At 40.9% G+C, this 23,759-nt stretch overlaps 1 protein-coding gene across 3 annotated transcripts; it reads right to left on the reverse strand.

The window, feature by feature from the left end:
* Nucleotides 1-6,440: 6,440 nt before the first annotated feature.
* Nucleotides 6,441-20,646, reverse strand: LOC139445490 (neuromedin-U receptor 1-like). Of its 3 annotated transcripts, none has more exons than XM_071226641.1 (2): nucleotides 20,612-20,646; nucleotides 6,441-9,346 (listed from the first exon to the last, which is right to left on the reverse strand). In XM_071226641.1, the coding sequence occupies exon 2, from the start codon at nucleotides 9,318-9,320 to the stop codon at nucleotides 8,295-8,297; it is 1,026 nt and encodes a 341-aa protein (XP_071082742.1). In that variant the 5' UTR covers nucleotides 9,321-9,346; nucleotides 20,612-20,646; the 3' UTR covers nucleotides 6,441-8,294. The 3 variants fall into 3 exon arrangements, with proteins under 3 accessions (XP_071082742.1, XP_071082735.1, XP_071082750.1); XM_071226634.1 differs by lacking the exon at nucleotides 20,612-20,646 and adding an exon at nucleotides 13,387-13,426; XM_071226649.1 differs by lacking the exon at nucleotides 20,612-20,646 and adding an exon at nucleotides 10,997-11,079.
* Between the last annotated feature and the right edge of the window lie 3,113 nt (nucleotides 20,647-23,759).

Below are 23,759 nucleotides of genomic sequence, written 5' to 3' on the forward strand. Positions count from 1 at the left end.
TCGTATTACCTCCCTTCATGGTCAGTGGTCACTGTCGTATTACTTTCCTTCATGGTCAGTGGTCACTGTCGTATTACCTTCCTTCATGGTCAGTGGTCACTGTCGTATTACCTCCCTTCATGGTCAGTGGTCACTGTCGTATTACTTTCCTTCATGGTCAGTGGTCACTGTCGTATTACCTCCCTTCATGGTCAGTGGTCACTGTCGTATTACCTTCCTTCATGGTCAGTGGTCACTGTCGTATTACCTCCCTTCATGGTCAGTGGTCACTGTCGTATTACCTCCCTTCATGGTCAGTGGTCACTGTCGTATTACTTTCCTTCATGGTCAGTGGTCACTGTCGTATTACCTTCCTTCATGGTCAGTGGTCACTGTCGTATTACTTTCCTTCATGGTCAGTGGTCACTGTCGTATTACCTTCCTTCATGGTCAGTGGTCACTGTCGTATTACCTCCCTTCATGGTCAGTGGTCACTGTCGTATTACCTCCCTTCATGGTCAGTGGTCACTGTCGTATTACCTCCCTTCATGGTCAGTGGTCACTGTCGTATTACCTCCCTTCATGGTCAGTGGTCACTGTCGTATTACCCTCCTGTGTTGTTTGTGGTCAGTGTACCGTATTGCCTTCCTACATGGTTAGTGGTCAGTGTACCGTATTACCATCAGTAACGGTCAGTAGTCACTATACCTTTTTACCTTTCTTTCTGGTCAGTGATAATTATACCGTATTAACTTCTTGATGGTCAGTGGTCAATGGTCAGTGAACTGTATTAACTTCCTTGATGGTCAGTGGCCCGAATAGCAAGGGCGGGCGGACATGCCGTCTGGGGCGCCGCGATTCGCACAGCGCAGTTGCATCTCTCAGCTACAGGAGTGCCCTAACCAAATGAAAATGAGTTCGATTCTCAGAGTCGCCTTGCTTATGAGTCCTGGTTTAATAGCACCATACCCGTGCTCGTGAGAGAGACGACACGCCTTGATGTAACTGAAAGTCAGCAAATTTGATCACTTCAGCCTGTCAAGGTTCGAGCCTACACTATTCAGACCAATGGTTGATAGCATAACCAGTTGTTTGGTTGCATTCTCCCACATCCAGGTGAGGTGAAATGGGTTTGAAACGTCGCGTTCATTACTATTATTATTATTATTGAATGTGCTTGTACTCATCCGGACGAATGCTGGTTTTATAGTGCTAACCCACTGAGATACCATGCTGCAGTTTAACATGCATACTTGGATAAACTGTGAAGATCCGGGTAGAGAATTGGTCTTCTGCAACAATGCTCCTCGTAAAGGGCAACTGCTTGTCGTAAGAGTCGACTGAAAGGATCGCGGTGGCAGGCTCGCTGACTTCGTTGATGCATCGATTATTTACAGACCGCTGTCATATAGCCGGAATATTGCTGCGCGTGGATTTAAACACTAAACAAACAAACAAAACACACTCAGATAGACTAACATATAGTCTCTGAAATGAACATATACAGAAAAAAACAGTTGTTCAGTTATCTTAATAAAAATCTAATAAAAAGGGAGCCCAGTGATTCTCTTCTGCAGTAATCTAGACTTGCCAAAAATTATAGACTTGCATGGGCTGTAGTTGATATAAATGTATCAGGGTCTGTAAGACAGACTAACACTCAGACAGTATACCGACTCCGAGACGATCTCTTATCTTACCCCGGGCCCTCAAATCCTAGCGCAAGGCGTGTGCCATATTTTAACGTCTGTGATAAAATAGACGCAGCGAAAGGGGTCGAACTACAGACCTTTCGCTCTTAGGGCAACGTGGGCGGTCCCACAACATCGAGCAAGGTGACCTTTGCTCTCAAGAATCCCATTTCAAATTATTGCACATGTACGCAAGCGTGAGATATTTTACGTCCGCTTTCTAAGGTTCAAGGAAAGTATGTCTGAAACATAAAATTGTCGATAAATGTTTCATATATTTTTTTATTTATTTACTTTGGGTGTTTGTGTGTGTGTGGGGGGGGGGGGGGGAGGGGGGGGGGGGGGGGTATAAGTAAGATAAAACATTTCCTCTCGGGGTTTTTATCTGATCAGAAGGATAAAAGGATAAAACCTCGGGGCGCTCACGCTTTTAAATCTCATAAAAATCCGAGGGGAAGTGTTTTATCTTCCAAAGAGCTTCACAGAAGACCCTTCTCTGACACAGGGTGATGCCGGGTTAGAGTTGATCCCAAGCAACCCATGCTTGCAGTACAAGTCGTCTAGATGTATCGTTTGCCGGTCCCGGTAACATGACGTCATCGTACCCCATCCGTGTGGACCGTTGCAAAAAATATCGGTCGCTTGTTTGAGGACATTTCACGGTTCACCAAAAGGATCTACAAATATAACCCAGTGATAAGCCACGTATAAAGCAGAATAGATGGTATCATAAGTATAAACATTAATATACATGGACGGATACAGAGGGGGGTGCGCACCCCTCCTTTTTATTTCGAAAAAAATCTTTATTTCTGTATAAATTACCACCAAAGACAATAAATAGATCTTAATTGTGCACACCAATGATGTTCATGACACCAATGACTGGAATTGTCTGGTCCAGACTTATTTACAGACCGCCGTCATACAGCTGGAATATTGCTGAGTGCGGCGTAAAACAAACAAAGTACATCAACGATTAACACGATACAACTCCGTGCAGTAAAATTGGGAACAATCAAAAGAAGAAATCTACAAACCTATCTTTCATATTATGGATATTTTCGTTGCGAGAAACCGTTTCAGTATCACGATCCGATAAATATTGAGTCACCTCGCAGAAACTACTTTTAAAGCCATACAATCGATACAATGTCTGCTTTCTCAATAAATTGTTTTCTCACACCGCTATTAAGAATCTTGCAATTCCATTGGTTAATCCATACCACCTGACGAAACAATTCATTCCAATATGTAGACCCCGAAATCATGTGACTGACACTGACCTCGAATATTTACTCGTCACGTGATCAGTATTGACCTGTCACGTGATGAATAACACCTCTGCTAGACAGCAAGATGGCGTCTGGTACGAACATTTTACGGTTCGCAGCTAAGTTAACATTACTGTTATGAAACAGAGGACGGCTTATAGTGTTCATAAATTTTAAAGTAAATTTCGGTAAAACAAAACATATGATCACTCTTGGCGAGTTGACTATTGCTGACTAAAGTATTCTATAACACCCATGCACTCACTCACCAAGAATGCAGCATTGGACATAAAAGCGGCGCAAAACCATACTCACTCACTTATTACCCGGAGACAAGAGCTGTACAGCTCAATGGAATGTGCAAGTCTAATTCTTTTAACCCAGTGGTTAAAGCGTTAGCTTGACACCTCGAAGGCCCCAGTTCGATTCCCCACATGGTTACAATTTGAAAAGCCCATTTCTGGTGTCCCTCGTCGTGATATTTCGAAAACAAGGACCCTCGGACCCGACCCCTGCAGCGGTGTGACCGGACCGAGGCGGCGCCTCGGGGGACATATTGACCAAGATTAATGGCTTGTATAGCGTGATGTACCCAAAGAATGTACACAAAGGATCCTATGTATGGGTGTTTCGGCAGACAAACGTAGGTGCAAAATATGAGACAATATTAAGATAAATGGAGCGATTCTCTCTAACGCTATTTACACGCGGCTTTTAAAGCTACTTCATTGCGTGAAAATATGTCTTTATCGTCGGTTATATAAAGAATGACATAATTTGATTAAGAGAGTATTGTCCTCGTTACCTCCCGTATCTTAACTATATACAGTAAACTACGGTTATAACGAACACGCTTATAACGAACTGACGGATATAACGAACTTTCTTTTTGGTCCCGACTATTTTCTGTAGTCATGCTTTTATAGCGAACTACGGTTATAACGAACTAAAATTAGTAGTTCCTTTGAGTTCGTTATGACCGTAGTTTACTGTATTAGGAATACAAAATACGCGTTATACTCGTCAATGTCTGCAAAGTACAAATTTTATTTCTAACATATGATATTTATGAAACGCACTAGACTACAATTTTCTATCTGTATTAAAATATATAAAATGTAATATTTACGTTGTATTATAATAATGCGTCAACCATGTGCTTCACAGCATTCTTCCAATAGCACTTCAGCCAAACAGCATTTATACCTTAAAGCGTATATGTAGACTGTCGTTGGTTTCTTAATATACATGTAAACTTGAGTTCCAACAAGGGGTAGAATGTGTTGCTCCCTGTCAGTGTGGCTGTTAGCCCGGAAGGGTTTAACAACTTTGACAGCGAAAATAACTTCCTCTCTATATTTGGACGCCAACATGCCACGGGGAAATTCAAAATTGTTTATTTGGCAAAAACAAACCATGAAATGGTACATTGCTGACATTTTTGTCATTGACGTGTCACGTACAATAAACGTGGCGGCAGGGTGTGTTATGGAAGAATTTTTTTTATGACGTGTCGGATAGTCACGCTGCTTGACTTGGCGTGTCCAACCATATCATGGCCCTTGCGGAAACTGTTGATGGCTCAATTTGTGAAATTTCGGTAAAACAAAACATATGATCACTCTTAGCGAGTTGACTATTCTATAACACCCTTGCACTCACTCACCAAGAATGCAGAATTGGACATTAATACCCAGATAACCTAATTCGTCGTATCCCTTCCCCATACCGGGATTGTGGCTTAAAATATTGCTAAAAGCGGCGCAAATCCATTCTCACTCACTTACTACCCGGAGATAAGAACTGTACAGCTCAGAGGAATGTTCAAGTCCAATTCTCGTGACCCAGTGCTTAAAGCGTTGGCTTGACACATCGAAGGCCCCGGTTCGATTCCCCACATGGGTACAATTTGAAAAGCCCATTTCTGGTGTCCCTCGACGTGATATTGCTGGAATATTGCTGAAAGTGGCGTCAAACAATACTCACTCAGTCACGTGTCGCCAAGTCGTCATGCTGGATGAGTTAAGATCTGGGAATCGAACCCACGAACACAGATTACTTGAACGCCGACATGACTGTGAAAAGAAAGCAACAGTCCCAGCGAATCCAGTCACTGAACGTCAACATGGGTCAGACCCGTGTCCAGAGATGCAGGGTAAAATATGTCCTCAGCAACCCGTTGTTGCCGTAAAGGCGAGTATGCTTGTTGTTAGAGGCGACTAACGGGATCTGGTGGTCAGACTCGCTCGTTGATGCATGTCATCGTATTCAAATTGAGTGGATCGATGCTCATGATGTCAATCACTGGATTATCTGGTCCAGACTCGATTATTTACACACCACCGTCATATAGCTGGAATATTGCTGGGTGCGGCATTAAACAACATGGATCATGGAACGTGACATGCTGTGGTTGTGTTATGAACATAAATTCTCAGTGTCAGACCACCGTGCAGATATGTTGTCCCAGATCAGCTTTGGGTTTTCCATAAGCTGGCACGCTGTGAAATAACTTAAATACTGCTCAAGCTTGGTATTATCTCACTCCCTAATCATTCTCATGGGTCAAACTCTTTCTTATCAACTCATCGGGACCACAATCCACCGTGTTATCGTTTGATATAATATTCAATTTTACATTTCTTTGTGTTAAGTAACATTAGTAATATATATAAAGTTTTAGTATGCTCATCCTTTTCAAAGTAAAATCCTTAACTAGACTAACATCTAGTCTCTGAAATAAGCATATTTTACAGAAAAATAATAAATTATAGTTATAAAATATGATAAAAAGGATCCCAGAGAAATTCTTAATTTTCAGACCTGATACTGCAGTAATCTAGAATTGCCAAATATTATAGACTTGCATGACTGACTACTCTCCAACCTAAGATAGAAGATGTACTATTAATTATTTCATGAATATTAATTAATAGCGTATAACTGTCACACGTCGTCGGGAAGTAACAACGTCGTTATCCGTGGTATGTCGTCCCTGCACATGTTTCTAGCACCAAGTCATGTGTAGCTTTTCAAATTGCATTTCACGTGGCAGATACAGGTTATAAATGTCTTTGTCGTTTCCTTTTAAACAAACGTATACAGCGGTTTGTATATTCTTGCAACGTAGGTACATGTATAGAGCAAGATGCCTGTTTCAAAGCCACAGTTCTCCCATGGTGACAGAGAACATAGGGGCGGTCGGGTAGCCTGGTGGTTAAAGCGTTCGTTTGTCACGCCGCAGACACGGGTTCGATTCCCGACAAGGGTACAATGTGTGAAGCCCATTTCTGGTAACCCCCGCCGTGATATTGCTGGAATATTGCTAAAAGCGGCGTAAAACAATACCCACTCACTCACTCAGAGAACATGGATTGGCATACTTGCAAAGGGTGTTTACTTATACTGAACATGTACATATCCAATAACATTCAATTGCATAGTTACGTTAATAACACAATGAATGCAGGGTGTTCATTGTTAAAACTGACAACACATACATTGTGAATACACGTAATACAAGTAGTAAAGAGTTCATGCATAATACAGCTGTTGCTCCTGTGATATAATCACCTACAATCGGCGATAATATAACTTGTACACAACTGATGATAAATGTGGAGCCGATATTTATTTGACGTTGATAATCAACCATCATGAATGTCAGCTAATGTTTACTCGAATGAATACTATTCAAAAGAACAACCCCCGTTTTTTCACGATAACCATGACATTAAATATATGAAAAAGGCGCCGGAATTCGCAGTGCAGAGTTGTGTCCCTTGGGCACGCCAGAAACCTATAATTGTAGGTTCAATACCAGTTCTCCCCGATTATGTTTCTAGGTTTGTCAGCCCCATACCCGTGTGTTTCTCCAAGTGGTAAACGTCTCAGACCTGCATCACTTCGGACTTTCCTCCCACATTAAGCTGGTGCGCCGTGATATAACTGGATTACTGTTAAAAGCGGCGTTAAACCCAACTCACTCACTCACTTTCCCGCTGTTACACCGCAGGACATTTGCTACTGTTATGTTACCCACAGAAGAATGTTTCCAAACACTACACTGGAACAGAGATTATCGAAACATAGCAAGCATTAACTATCACCTTCGTTGTACTAACATAACTTGGATGATATTGGAAATATACAAGTTTAAGACGTGTATTCTTCGGAACTACGTGTGAACATAAATTGTCAGTGCAAGAGAATAAGCCGTCTAGATCTCCAGCCGAAACAGATTTCATTCTATAATACATGGATTTGAACACAACGTGGGGTTTAGGGTTGCAACATTCACTCACTCACTCAACCACACAACGCTACTCACAACTAAACCACAAAACACTAAGGAAACAGATTTACGATTTCAGGAGAAACGTGGACGGAATTATCACAAAACTATGTCCCTCAAGCCCGTGTCTATGTCAGACGAATCCTGTTCCGGTAACATGTCGATGCTAGATTGAAGATCAGATGATATATAGATATAGATATAGATAATTGAACCTTTATGAAACTATACGTATCGATACAGTATGAATTATATTGTGTATCGTTAATGTTTTGTATACATTTGTTTCTCATCGACTAATTTTGAACATGGCAAATTTATCATACATTTTTTAGTTTTCAATTGATACTTTTATCGGGATTATTCTACAACTATGCGTACTTCTTCGAGATGTTTCCTTCACGTGTAATCCAATACATAACATGAAGAGAGCGCGTAATCTGCTTGTAACAACCGAGTGACACGTTCACGTCTTAAAATTGGCAACATTATGCAATATGGTTTCAGAAGTGATCTATGATTGGTATCAAACAAGGCAATACTCTAATGCTATCAGTATTATCAACGAAGCATCATTAATAACATTGTCAACTGTTGGTATTGTGTCTATTGAAATATCGCAACAATTGCTCCGAAAATAATGTGTTTTTGATTTAACGCAGTGCTTTCTTATAAAGGTTTCCTGGAATTCATGACTTTATCTATACAAATAATTTGCCCGCTGCCATCACGATTTGTACTGTCGAAGTCAGTATCGACACTAAAATTGAACATAACATAATGTAAAAAAATTCACTCACTCACTCACTCACAATCACCCACCTACCTACCCAGGCACTCGCTCAAGGCTTACTCACTTACACAATCACCCATCTACCCACTCGCTCGCTCATACACTGGTACATATCATACAATTTGAGTTTATACACAAACAAAATGTTTCGTTTGTTCAATTCAACCTTCTTGGACTACAAGACACCGAGACTTGTCCTAGTTCCAGTGAGGATACTGCTTTCAACATGGCATATCACACCCTTCTCTTGATCGACAAATAGTTCATGCATTACTCCTTCGTAATAAGTTCCTGCTTAGAAAAACTTGGTTTTTGCGTTTCCTACACGGAATCAGGCCAACAGCTTCCTTTCGGAATGTTTTGCTGCTTAGAGTAAAGACAGTCAGATCCAGGGCGTAACTCGACAGAGCAGCAGCATCGGCAAACAAAAGTGGTATGGATTTGATATCGTAGCTGCGCCATCGTCCAGTCAGGGGGCTACTGTGAAGCCACGTCGACCTGTCCGATGGTCCGAGATAATACGAGAGATGAACGAGAGCATACACAAGTTCACTTATTGCGAGGTAAAGGGAGACAACCAGGAATGGCGTATTAAAACTGGCTTTTGCCGGTTTCATCATGGATCGTCCGTAGGCTGAACTGTGTCGTCTAGCCTTGCTGAGAACGGCTATCACAAGAACATTTAATATAATCACACACAGAAGTGGGGTCACAAAGAACAATATGATGACACTGAATCCATAAATCCACAGATATCTGGATGGGAGGTGAGTTCGTAAGTCACACGTGTCTGATACAGGGTCCATGGCCCACGTGTAGCCTTCCAATGTGCTGAGTAGTAAGGACACCGCTGCAAGTAGTATGATCACTCTCTTCGTCCGCGTTATAGTGAGGATCTTCCCTCCGAGCATGGGGTGGCAAATTTCGATATAACGCTCAATCGACATTCCCAGTACGAGGAGAATCGCTAGAATCTGCACAGCGAGGAACACAATATGGACGAGTTGACACAGACCTTGGATGTTGACCGAATGTTGGGTCTCGAGCGCGTGGGTCAAGATGACCAAGTTGTCCACTAAACTCAGGGCGATGAAATAGCATACGGGTGACACCTTCAGTCGGGAGCGCACCCATACTACTGCTGTGAACGTGTTGCCAATGACACCGACCACGTAGATAATCCGATAGACGTAGACGGTCATGACGTGGGTAATGTCCATATCGAGGTAGGACGTCACGTTGCCATCAACGGATGTGTTGTTCATCGTGATTGACGTGTTGAGGAACATGACGAGTTGCTGTCGAGGGTCAAAATCTGGAAGGGAAAATGAAATCAATTAACTTCATTACGAAGTTGGAAGATACCCACGGAAACATGGTATCACCACTGCTACATTAAATAAAAGGCGACAAACCCATTTCCATAACTATACTCACCGCCAAAAGAAACGCGAACCATAGAAACATATCGAGAAGTATGTACGTCAAGAAGGGATGTTTCCAATGTGTACCACTTAAAGACAAAACTAACTATCAGTCAAGTGTTACCACAGAGTGTCTTTATTCTTATCACGATATGCTAAACGTGATTTCCAAACTTTACACTCTAATCCTGCACGAGACAAATGGTGCATCGCGAGTCATGGAGCTATGACGTCACATGAGATGTGTTCATGAGCATCGGTTCACACAACATACCAGTATGTTCGTTTTGCATCGAACCAGTCCAATATCCCTCGAATGTGAGTAAGTCTTCATATCTTAACCAACGTGTATGGTCTTCGCGTTTCTTTTGGTGGTGAGTATATAAGAGTCCATTGCGATTCCGACTATATCAGTGGCTATTACGTGAATCGTGAGTGTAGTTTCAATATTAATTTGTCTTTGCCGCCTTTTATCATGTTATTACCAAAATAAGAGCGACCTCTGCCGCTGACGTATCCGAACATCTCTACTGTTGTGGTCATTCTCCGGGCACAGACGAGATTTCATCTCTTGTGTTATATCCTTCCCCTGTTTATTGCTAACGGTACATGGATATTTGTTAGGGCTGTCTCAGGAACAGGAAGAGAGCATAAATAACATCACGAAACTGTTCCATCACAGAGAAACGCGTCCTGTATCTGAAACTGCCTTGGTATGGAAAAATAAATATATATTAAAGGGACGTTAAATTGTTGGCAGCTTGGTACTTTATAAATGCTGACTACTAAAAGTGAGGCACGACTGGTTGATAAACGTGGTCAGTTGAAGCTTCGGACTTATCTGGGAATACAAATACTTTCTCAATCGCAAAGTTAAGATAACGTGGTACTCTGTAGTCGACATGCTCTATGTATTTATAAATCAATGATTAAATATAACAATAAACTCCACTGTAGAGGATTTGCCTCTGCATCATGTGCATGTGGTTCGTTGTGATGGCAGCACATAACGGTACATATGTTTTTTGGGCGACGTATCCAGGAGTATTGAACACCTGCCAAATGCCGAGTTAAAATATAATTCACGAGATGCAATGTTATCAATGATACTCGCACATCCAAACACACGCTCTCTAATCTCATCCATTAGCAACAAATAATATAACGGATTCCGACATATGAACAACAAGTGAGTGTCGTGATGATCACAACTCCTATATTATTTTCTACCCCAAAACATCTTGCTCCGAAACATTAATGTCTGTACACATGTAGACAAGGACAGCAAATGTATGTGTGTCCTAGGTATGTGTTCTATCGTTCCTCGTCGGTGACAAAAAGTGTTAAAGAAGTTTTAAAAAATACCTTCTCTCGACCGAAATTCCTGGCCTCCGCCCAGCCATTTATAATAAGATGATCGGCCGACGTCATATTACACAATTTACTCACGTACAGACAGAGTATAAACATTCACGTCACATAACACCCGCACAATCAACATCAGATGGAACAACCAACAAAAAAGATAACCGACTACTTACACGGTAGAGTCCCTTTCGGGACAAAGGACGGCTTATTTATGTATGCTGGTCAACACGTACACAATAAGGTTGACCGTTGGCCGTGAAGTCGGAGCAGGATTGACCAGTACGCCTGACCGCAGTCACTCACATTACAACAACCGTCCACACTAACCATATGTTAGAAACACTAAAGGATGAAGGCGTATATCAAGCCTTAATTGATGTCTCTTATACCTATAAATAGCACATGGTGACTTCCATACAGTTTATTGGCGGTGGTAGTGTGACGTCATCACGGTACCACGAGGGGCTTTTGTTTTCTAAGTTATGTATTCAGGACTTGGCTGGTATGTGATGCGTAGGGTTACTTACAAATATATATATATAAAGTCATAACCAGAGTATAAGCACTGTAAACAAACATGGATAAAAACGCTTGGATGGAGTGTAATATCATTTACCTTTGTGCAAAATGTCGAATAGTATTTTTGTTTTTCTCTTGCTGAAATCATTTAAATGTAAAAATATTCAAAGTGTTAAGGAGGTAATTTTGTAATTATTACAATTTTGTATAATTTATCAATTTTAAAAATATGATAGGATAAGTAAAACACATGCTAATTTCTTACCGAATAATTTCCCTTATCTCGAGCTGGTTAAAACCGAAGTATCTGATGTTTCGACGCATGCTGTTACTTCAAGCATGACTTGTTAACTTCAAATATGTGTCAAAGCGACCGACGCAGGACAGTCATTGTTTGAATGAACATTTTATTCCAAACACTAATTACCATGCAGCCATGACATACGTCTAGCATCACTTAATGGCCATTACTTACACAATACTAACCCCCCTTGTTTAATCCCACCATTGTAGTGTGATTTACTGCCAGCCACTCTGAACGAGCTGTTAAACAACGTCACTTTTCATTAATTAATATTGTTTATATATGTGACTTAATCTGAGTAAGAAGACCTTGGTTATATAAGCATTGATCCAGAGACAAAAGGGACGAAATTAGCTGTGTTGACAGCTACTCGAACTATATAGACAAAGCAGCCAAGGATAAAAATGAAATGATATCAATACACGAAAATAGAAATCATATGAATACAAAAACAGAAATTATGTGAATAACAAACTCACAATAGATACGTCTACCCTACTCACACACACACGAGTCCCAAAGAGGGACAGGTCAGCCGCACTTGCTAAGGCAGAAGGCGACCTTTTATACACTTAAAGCAACAACAACATGTCCTGTGGATTGTTAAAGCTACGAAACTGACGGTCGAAAAGAGGCCTCATTCTTAGCCAGGGTTTAAGGCAAGTTGCTCCGGGCACCAACGCAGCCATTACCACTAAGTACTGACCTGACATTTAGTGTTCTTTTTGTAAATGTCAACCTGTCTGTATACATAAGCCAACTAGTATATAACCTCACCTTCCTGCGATGTTGTCACTTCCTATCGAGCGGCCCGTTGCAAATTATGTTCAGATAATCTATTAAAGTTGATGTATGTATTCATGTATATACACTTTATTCAGATGTATTGTAGGCCATAGGCCCATGACACAATGGTTACAGTGTGGTGATGGGAGCTGGAGATCCCAAAAGACTTTGCCTTAAATTCATAGCTTTTAGAATATACATGGCTAGTTTCTTAACAGTAAATGGGTTGGTGGATGACATTAAAATATTGTACTTATGTCTTGTCGGGAACTCATAATAATTCAAGGATATATATTCTGACCTCAAAACTTGATAACAATCACAAATTAAAATAAAGCGATACTCATCTTCGATATAATCATTTTTACAAACAGTACAAACTCTTTCTTCTCTAGGTTCCTTATTATGTCCACCTGATTCACAGGAGGGCATATTAACACAATTGAGGCAATGTACATGGAATACAATACCTGTGTGTAATATTGGGTCTTTGGACGTAGTAATAGGGCTTCCTTCACATACTAAGCTATTTTTATGAGTACACAGTCAGTTTGGCTATTTAAGAGATAGCTGAAGGTAACACATGGGGTGTGACAATCTGACAGGAATATACGTTTGTCTTAATGGTGCATAAAACAGGCAGATAAACACAAAACGGACTTCGTCCTCAATAGAACCATTGTTACATATCCGACAAAAGCGTTGTGAGTAAACAGTATCCTCTCTCCTGCCCAGATACCCTGTATAGATAATCTCTACAGGCACGGCATACATTAGTCCTGCACCATGACTGTGGAATATATATATTTTATGAAAACAATTCGAGAAACGCATACAAAAGCAAGTCTAGCCAGCTTTAGTTAAATCAGCATAGGGATTTTTAAATGATTTTTATAGTCAGAAGGATATTGTGTAATATAAGATTTCATTGACTAAATGTTAGTCTAAGCTTACCTCTATGTGCTCTATTTCTGAAAGCTGTAACCATATAAGTCCGTGCTGTAACATAATATTCCATATCCAATAATGTTTTAACGTGTGAATATACCTTAATTTACAAGACTCATACATTTTCATCGGGATACTGTTTGTTACAAACGCTGTCGAAACAGCTGAAAGAAACAATTAACACCACCAATATTCTGCTCGTGCCACACATAACCAAATCCATACATTTCGAATATATATTCAACATGAGTTGTCCAAGTAATTCTATCACATTCTCCGTTGCATGAGCGTGTGATCCAACGGCAAACGCGTTGTTGCCTGCAGGTAGGATTATACACCAGCGTTATAACGAGCTTGATGAGACAGTTTACAGGTACAGACATTATCAATGTTTCTTCAACTTTTTTTTAACGACATGCTGGAGATGGGACTGGTCCCCGTTAACAAAACTCCAATGTGATGTCTGTGGGTGAGGTGAAATGTGTTTAACGTCACGTTCAAGATTATTGCATCTAGAGTCAGTGAGCTTTTACGCCGCTTTTAGCAATATTCAAGCAATATCATAGCGGGGGACACCAGTAATGGGCTTCACACATTGTACCCATGTCGGGAATCGAATCCGTGTCTTCGGCGTGACGAGCGAACGCTTTAACCACTAGGCTACCCGACCGCCCAATTGCATCCAGAGAGCGACGTGCATGCACGTGTTTGTGTGGCTGTTTGTACTAGTCCAGACTGATACCGGTTAGACAAATGCTAGCCCACTGAGGTACCATGCCGCAGATATCCAACTGAGACACAGTATACTGATTCCTAGCAGACCAGTCCTTGTTTTTTTCACGACAAATTCATTGACAAAACTCATAAAACAAAACAGGGTAACAACAAGTACCATCTTTTAACGTCTTTTTATATGATGCGGCCGGGAATCGAAACCCCGACCTTCCGCTCTCCGCGCGTGAATAATATAAGTAATATTTTAATACCTTTTTCAGGATGGGCAGTTGCACATGTGGTACAAAACACAGGCAATTTATTCGATAAGGTCCAGGTGGTGTGTCAATTGAGAGTAAAAGCGACAAAATCCTTTCCAACTCCGAATACATCATAACCAAGCCTTTATCATTTGATTGTGATTCATGAACACGTGCTTATGAATCTTATAAAGAACGATAACTTTAGCAGAGATTTCTTGTTATTATGGCAAGAGTCATGTTAAATATATCAAATAGTGATTATACCCAGTGTTCGGGAGCAGATGAGCGTATCCCGACTCCGCGTTACGTGTATTAAGTAAGAACATGATTGGTTATCACAACTGATTTCTCTCCATCACAGCAGTGTTCGTACAATCTTAATTGAAATCACCAGTCGAAGCTTAATTTAACGACTGAAGTCGGGATGTGACTCACCGAATTATCTCCTCCCTGTCGGCTTGACCGCAACCATTCATACATACCCTGCGAGCACCAGCGTTTTGAGATGTGGTGTTGTAGGTCATGGTTTTATCTCTTAGATTGCTGGAATTTGGGACGTGGATATTATCTCAATTCCTATGTAATAAATGTGTTTACGACGACAAAGGGGTAACAAGCAATTGCTGTTATCCAAGGCATCCAGAACCACAAGGCGCTCCCTACATTACATCATCAAACTCTACCTCTACACTGTAGACACTGTAGACCTTACGATCGGAGAGCGTGGGTTCGATGCCCGGCCGCGTCATATCAAAATACGTTAAAAGAGGTTACAAGTTGTTACCCTGTCTGGCGCTCGACATTAAGGGGCTAAAACAAGGACTGGTCGGCTCGGAGTCAGTATACTGTGTCTCATTGGGTATTCATGTTAAACTGCGGCATGGTATCTCAGTGGACAAGCACTGTAGATCGGCAACAGTCTTGACTAGTACAAACAGCCACACACAAACGTGCCTGCACGTCGCTGTATAGGTGCAATAATCTTGGACGTGACGTTAAACCCCGTTTCACCTCACCTCACATCTACACTGTACGTGATTACACGGGTGTGTTGCAGTCAAACCGCGAATAGTTCCACCATTGTCAAAGGTGAATCTGGGCAAATCTTGCATTTGTTTTAACAGACGTTTTGAGGCAACATAACATTGCAGTAGCGGCATGGCCGACTGTTCCCATGTTTGGGATGAAGACATGTTTGGGATGAAAAGGAACGACACCTACGACAGGACCCGAATGAGCCGGTATGGCTAGCTCATTTGGGGGAATTTGTGGTTGACATTTGGTACAACTTCCTAGGCTGTTTTCTATCACCTGGTGTCTCCCATGCACCGCCGCTGCCTCGATACAAATGTGTATCGACACAAATGGTGGTAACAACGGATATAGACATTGTCATTGCGTTACAGCACACGTCTTTTAGGGCTTTTGGTTCATTTCTCCTGTTACCAGGTATGGGTTTTGTCAATGAATTTGTCGGGATAAAACAATGTTCAGACGAATGGCAAATAATATGTTGTTATTTTCAAAAACATACACTAATATGAATATATGAAGCACAGTTATTTTTTGCCGTTAGTATATATGTCTAAAATGATCACAGTAGTGTCATATTGTACCTTTAACATACCAAAATATCTGATATATGCTGTTCTCCATACCAACAGAATATCATGCATTAAATGGTTAACCTAGAATGTTATATACTGATGGCAGTCTGTTTACTGCTCAGATCACCAGTCTCGATACTTTTACAAGATATATTTACCTACTGTAAGATTGCTCAATCTATATATCTACTGCAGTAGAGTTCAGTCTATCGGGGACGGTGGGATAGCCCAGTGGTTAAAGCTTGTCTCTCGTCACGCCGAAGACCCGGGTTCAATTACCGACATGGGTACAATTTGAAGCTTTTTTTCGGGATATTGATGGAATATTAAAAGCGGCGTAAAACCATACTCACTCACATGTTCTATCTATCTACTTCTTAGATTAGCAAAGTTCATATTCTAATTATTCGCTGTTTTATACGTGTAAGTTCATCCACTGATATTCAATATTCTAGAACAGAGGATATCTCAAGTACTTAAAGCACCATGGATGTCAAAATAACATCCAGGGCGGTCGGATAGCCTTGTGGTTAAAGCGTTCGTTCGTCACGCCGAAAACCCGGGTTCGATTCCCGACATGGGTGAAGGCCATTTCTGGTGTCCCCCGCCGTGATATTGCTGGAATATTGCTAAAAGCGGCATAAAACTATACCCACTCACCCACTTTCAATAATATCAATGCATGACAGCAACATGCCTCGGTAACCATTAGTAACGCAACCCTCACCATTGCATCCCCTGTCACTGCAGATACACATACCCTCGAACATACACTTCTAGAAAGCAAGGGTTGCAACAGACAATGTAAATATAAAACGCCAAAGCCAGATAATTATCTTTTGGGAGTAAAAGCCAAAATAACGGTGCAAAATATATATTATTATATTAAACATTTTATATACGCAGGTATCCAGGTACTAGTATCTGCTCAAAAGCGGTTTTATTTGTCCCCCGACCAGTGGACCCGTTTGCATTCCAGTTATAATTCTCAGCGTCCCGGGGAGTATGCAACACAAGTTGCCTACGGTAGCTAAAAGGTTTGTACATCCACCTCACATATCGGATAGCTGGGTGAACTAACTACATTTGAACTAAGTCACTTGCCCAGGGTGACACCACAAGTTTTGACACTTGTGTTTCGGGTGTTTGTACGTATTCGTGTTTCCACCATCTGGTCATCTACCATCGGACGAGTGGGTTGTTGTGACTGCACAGGGTGAATGTACTGTACACTAGGGGCAGTGACAACACTGTAAAGACCTGTAAACATTGTTGGTCCCAAGGCTGAATAAGTTGGTCACGAACGGGATACGATCTCAACACCATGCGCTTACCAGCATGGCGCTTTTGATAGCTTGCCCACTCCGCCTAATATATGATTATATTTTGTTTGTTTGTTGTTTAACGCCGCACTCAGCAATATTCCATCTATATGACGGCGGTTTGTAAATGGATCAGACAATCCAGTGATTGACATCATGAACATCGATCCACGCAATTGGGATACGATGACATGCATGAACCAAGTCAGCGAGCCTGACCACCCGATCCCGTTAGTCTCCTCTTACGACAAGCATGGGTTGCTGAAGACCTAGTCTACAGGTCACCAAAGATATGAATGAAAATCAGTGATAACACCTGATGTTCGCGAAAAGGTAATGTCTTGGCCTACCTGGAAAGCAATGCCACTCGCTCGATTTGAATAGAAAAATTCATGACATCGTTCATAATTAATTATAAATTGTTGACACTCTTAACCACTGGTTTCTTTGATCCAGGTTCAAATACAGTAAACTACGGTGATAGCGAACCCAAAGGGACCACTAATTTTAGTTCGTAATAACCGTAGTTCGTTATAAGGATATGTACAGCATATATACAACAAATGACCGGGACTAAAATATAAGTTCGTTATATCGATCAGTTCGTTATAAGCGTGTTCGTTATAACGTAGTTTACTGTAGTTAAGCCAACCATGACATAACATGTAGCTAGGCTTCCGCTGACTACGATGTTACCGTTACTGGTTAACTCACAATGACATACACTCGAGGTGTATATCATCAAGGCAAGTCCGTATGTTGCACTTCCATGTCAAACACAGGCTATAATGCTGGCTACACGGTACGTTCCTGTAAACATGTCAGCTCGGCACAGTTCATCCGTAAACCTTTGTACATGTAAAAGAAACAGGTCACGTTATCCTAACATTAATTAGCTGGATTCTCGTCCTTGCAGACTTGACCTCAGGAGTGAGTGAGTGAGTGAGTGAGTGAGTGAGTGAGTGAGTGAGTGAGTGAGTGAGTATGGTTTGACGCCGCTTTTAGCAATATTCCATCAATATCACGGCGGGGCACACCAAACATGGGCTTCACACATTATACCCATGTGGTGGGGCTCAAGAGGCCCTAATGTTCCTCTGACTGCAGATCCTAGAACTCTACATTATACATAAATAATAACATAAATAATAACATAAATACATACATAAATAAATACATAAATTACAACATACTACATAAATATGTTTAGTGGAAATTGATAAAAGTGGAAATCTGAACACGACCTGGCTCACAGAAATCTACTTCTGTAACATATGATTATACATCAGCGAAGAACATGTGTCATGTAGAGGAACATGTGTCTGTGTCCTTGGACTCAATCTTGATTCCACACATTTCTATTTCGTGTACTTCAATTGGACAGTTCTGTGTCCTGCATTCTGTATTACTAGACAAACGATACGCACATTTTTGTTTGTATAACTCGGCAATTCATCATGCTAACTGCATACTTTGGATGTGTAAAACATGGAGGGGGATGTGGTGGTGTTAGTTTGTAAATTTAATCAGAACACGTGTGTGGCTGCTGTTTCACATTTGTGTGATGAGGTGTGTGTGGTTGCTGTTTCACATTTAGGTGATGAGGTATGTGTGGCTACTGTTTCACATTTGTGTGATGAGGTGTGAGACTGCTGTTTCCTCTTTTTGTGATGCGGTTTGTGTGTCAGCTTTTTCCAATTTGTATGATGAGGTGTGTGTGATGAGGGGTGTGTGGCTGATGTGTGGCTGCTGTTTCCCATTTGTGTGATGAGGTAAGTGTGGCAGCTTTTTGGATTTGTGTGATGAGGTGTGTGTGGCTACTGTTTCCCCTCTGTGTCATAAGGTGCTTGTGGCTGCTGTTTGGATGCATATGAATGTACATTTTGTGCCATTTATTCACGTACACAGTATGGGTTCCGCATTGTAGGTACATGTGTATATCTGGTAAAGCAATATTAAAGGCATTATCGTATTCGTTGTCATTTAACAAGTGGATTTTAAGTTGTCGATACTCACAACTTGAACAGTGAGACTGCGTTAACCCACATACCACCCGTTCGAGTGAAATCTACGTTAATCACATACCACCTGTTCGAGTGAATTCGACCTTAATCCACATACCACCTGTTAGAGTGAAGTCTACGGTAATCCACATACTACCTGTTCGAGTGAATTCTACGTTAATCCACATACTACCTGTTCGAGTGAAGTCTACGTTAATCCACATACCATCTGTTCGCGTGAAGCCTACGTTAATCCACATACCACCTGTCAGAGTGAAATTTACGTTAATCCACATACCACCTTTCAGAATGAAATCTACGTTAATCCACATACCACCTGTCAGAGTGAAATCTACGTTAATCCACATACCACCTGTCAGAGTGAAATCTACGTTAATCCACATACCACCTGTCAGAGTGAAATCTACGTTAATCCACAGAACACCTGTCAGTGTGAATACGACGTTAATCCACATACCACCTGTCGTCGGGCTGGACACACCCAGGGATAACGGTCAGTGCCATGTGGAATCCTTGATATATATGTTTTATAACGACCTACGTTATATGTTCTCGTTATCAATTCCAACAACCATTATATCTGTATGTGTCTGTCTGTCTGTCCGTCCGTCTGTCTATATTTACATCAGTAGCTGTTTGGAAGATTGTCTCATGGTATGTGTAATTCGGAATTGAAGATAATCGAAATAATTTCAATTTGTGCATGTGTATTCAATATCTAAAACTTCAATCAACAGTATATGCTACTTGTAATCAACAAGACGATACTCAGCTGGTAAGTGTATTATCGCCGACATGTGATATTAATTTAATACTACCATAACAACAGGTGCATCATCACCACATCTAAAGTAACTACAGTAAACTACGGTTATAACGAACACGCTTATAGCGAACTGACGGATATAACGAACTTACTTTTTAGTCCCGACTATTTGCTGTAGTTATGCTGTATATATGCTTATAACGAACTACGGTTATAACGAACTAAAAATAGTAGTCCCTTTGAGTTCGTTATAACCGTAGTTTACTGTACAACGAAATTAGCATATAGTATATGATTTATGATACTATCTATAATCACGACGTCAGTAGTCGCTTGTCTAAATAAATATACGAATAAAACGAAATATTCCCCACCATGTAAATATAACTTCACTTTAACGCTCAGACGGACAGCCTGTAAGTGAGCTAGCATCATCATGGCACACAAACCCTATACAATACATAATTCCTTCCTCTGACATAGATCCTAAATATAACATGAAGTGAAACATAACGGTACTATTACAGACACTCACCGGATAGTCCCGTTACCCTACAACTCCGCGATAGAACTCTGGGCACTGCGCTGTCTCTGCAGCGATGTCGAACATATATATTCCCCACATATCCTCTCCGCAGCCAATCTTCTAACGGTATAACACACAACGTCATCACGGGTCAAGTCACGACGGGAAAAACTATGGCATTGACAGTTATCATGCCTGACTAACTTTCCAAAGCCTTTGTTCTTCTTAGACATTGTGTCGTCACGTTTGTAATTAAGGTGAAATGTCGTTCTCTCGAATCTTCCTGTTATCCGGATTTCGAGATAATGAAATATGTATTTTGGGTTTAGGCAGGACTCGAGTATCACGAATGAAGTAACTAAGCAGGATCAGCTGGATTAGGGAGACTGTCGAGGCAAGTGCATGTGTACCCAGCCAACCATTTTCCCTGCTTCGTACCACACAAGAACGTATCGACTCATCCGACTTCGACATATGAGGGGATCAATGATAGCAAATCATTCCGTCAGGATCATGACGTCACAATTTGTTTCTTGTGAAATTGTTTGCTTGTTTGTTGCTTAACGCCGCACTCAGCAATATTCCAGCTGTGACGGCAGTCTGTAAATAATCGAGTCTGGACCAGACAATACCAGTGATGTATCATGAGCATCGATCCATGCAATTTAGATACGATGACATACATCAACCAATTCAGCGAGCCTGACCACCCGATCCCGTTAGTCGCCTCTTACGACAAGCATGGGTTGCTGAAGACCTATTCTACCCCGGATCTTCACGGGTCGTGAAATCATTAAGATATTTGGAATCCTCATTTACATGTACAATCTGCTAATTTGTGGATATACACAAATGTCGGTCTCGAAATGCAACAATAAACATTGATTTGACAAGGAACAGTTTCAACAGTTAGCAATAAAAGTGTTGTCATTGTCAGATATAAAAGTGGCAGCTCTGGGGGACCGGCCACTTGATATCCTGGGAGGGGGCTGAGAGCTTGTATAGAGATAAGATATTTCTCAAGCTACAGCTACAAAACTAGATATTTTTTATATTCAAAACTATAAGCCTGACTTCTTCTAAAGAAGTAAAACACATCGCAACAACGTTATGTTTGTGGCAGGCAATGTCTTTTGTTCAACAGTCTAAAGCATAATGATTTTGTTTTCAAGAATTTTCAGAGGCAATATATTTTTTTGGATAAAACCCCTGCATTTACCTCACTTAGAAAAGAATGCACTTCCTTTATATTTCAACATTATAGTTTCAGATTGAAAGGTTATTCATTATATATTTTAAAATGTCAAATATATGTCGTAATATACTGGTTACAAAATTTAATAAGAGACATCTAACTTCGGGAATTTCATAAAATATACTTTTTAAGGATTATGATGCACCCCAAAGAAGCAGGGGCGGTCGGGTAGCCTAGTGGTTAAAGCGCTCGCTCGTCACGCCAAAGACCCGGGTTCGATTTCCGACATGGGTACAATGTGTGAAGCCCTGGTGTCCCCCGCCGTGATATTGCTGGAATATTGCTAAAAGCGGCGTAAAACCATAATCACTCACTCACCCCAAAGAAGCAGTGCTCATGAGAAATCTTGCATACCCCCAGAAAAGTAGAGAAAGAAACGGTCAAAGGGTGTCATCACTGATTTTCAGTGACCTATTTACATTTCCACTGCTATTTCACCTTTTACGACCAGTTGAATCATTATTCTGTTTCTTTGGATTATTCTCTAACACTAATATCTGATATTTGAGTGAACTAGTCTTGACCAATATCAACATGCTACTGGACTGATATAGTGTTGTAGTGTTGTAGTGTTGTACTGTTGTACGCACACGCAACATTTGCATAACTTTGTGCCATAAATTAAAACAACTCAGCATTGCATCAGATGAAGACAGGAAGCAACTTCTGTGTTTACTGTGATCAAATGCTCCTCCGTTGGGTGTATAAAAGCCTTGAAAAATAGAAAATAATATCGTTGTTTCCACTGATCAAGTTTTCATCCGAGAAGCAAAAAATCTGACACACTTTAACAAGGCACTCAAGACCTCTTCAAGAAAACCTTTGACTAGGTAAGTAATTATTGAGTAATTCTTAATTCGAAAAGTAACTATACAAATTCTAAATATAATATAATTTGATTTAATGTTCTACTTACTCCTATATGCCTTCAAGGGAAGATTGGCTCGGGTGTATAAGTAGTCATAGCAACGTTTCTAAGTAAATCAAGGGCGGTCGGGTAGCCTAGTGGTTAAAGCGTTCGCTCGTCACGCCGAAGGCCCGGGTTCGATTCCCGATATTGGTACAATCTGTGAAGCCATTTCTGGTGTCCCCCGTCGTGATATTGCTGGAATATTGCTAAAAGCGGCATAAAACCATACTCACTGACTCATGTAACTCAAAACCATTTTATTCAGTCTGAAATAATTCAACCATTCCACTATAACTACATATATCCAATGGTTCACCTACCAATTTACAGGTCTATAACTAGAAAGGATATGGACAGCAGGATGCAGTGCATTGTCCGCTTTCGTCCAGCTGTATATAGGATCACCGGGTCCACGACCTTCACGGACAGTGTCTGGCCGCACTTGACATAGTTCACGCTATCAATAATACCCTGGACTGTTCCCACCCAACCGAGCCGCCAACTAATGAACTCGTCCAACTATCTCAGCTATGGCGCTTCAACCTCTCGTCATTTATCAAGACATCTTCTTGAATCCTACTTATCAATCATCTCCTGATATATGCTACAGAGTGCGGTATTATGCCTACCAGTGTTGTGGAAATTAGGCGTGGTGTAATCCTAAGTAAAATACTGACAAGGTACAAGGGGTTCAGTGACACACTACTACAATGTCACCTAATAAATGGCCACCAAGGTCACACACAACCATACGTAACGTCATCAGAGTACACGTGAACGCTGGTATGGTGATGAACTACACTAGATTGGACGTCATGTCATTATTAATATCAACTAACTTCATAAAGCTGGATATTTTGTCTTTTCATAACAAAATACAAATATTCTTGTCATGCTAACTATGTAGGGGGTACGTTTCAAAGTTTGCAAAGGTCTAGACTACATGGGACTTGCTTCATGACTCTTTGTGATGTCTAGGTGGCGACGCCTTG

Source organism: Haliotis cracherodii, unplaced genomic scaffold (genome assembly GCF_022045235.1).
Source record: "Haliotis cracherodii isolate W230 unplaced genomic scaffold, xgHalCrac1.p SCAF_10, whole genome shotgun sequence".
NCBI classification, from domain to species: domain Eukaryota; kingdom Metazoa; phylum Mollusca; class Gastropoda; order Lepetellida; family Haliotidae; genus Haliotis; species Haliotis cracherodii.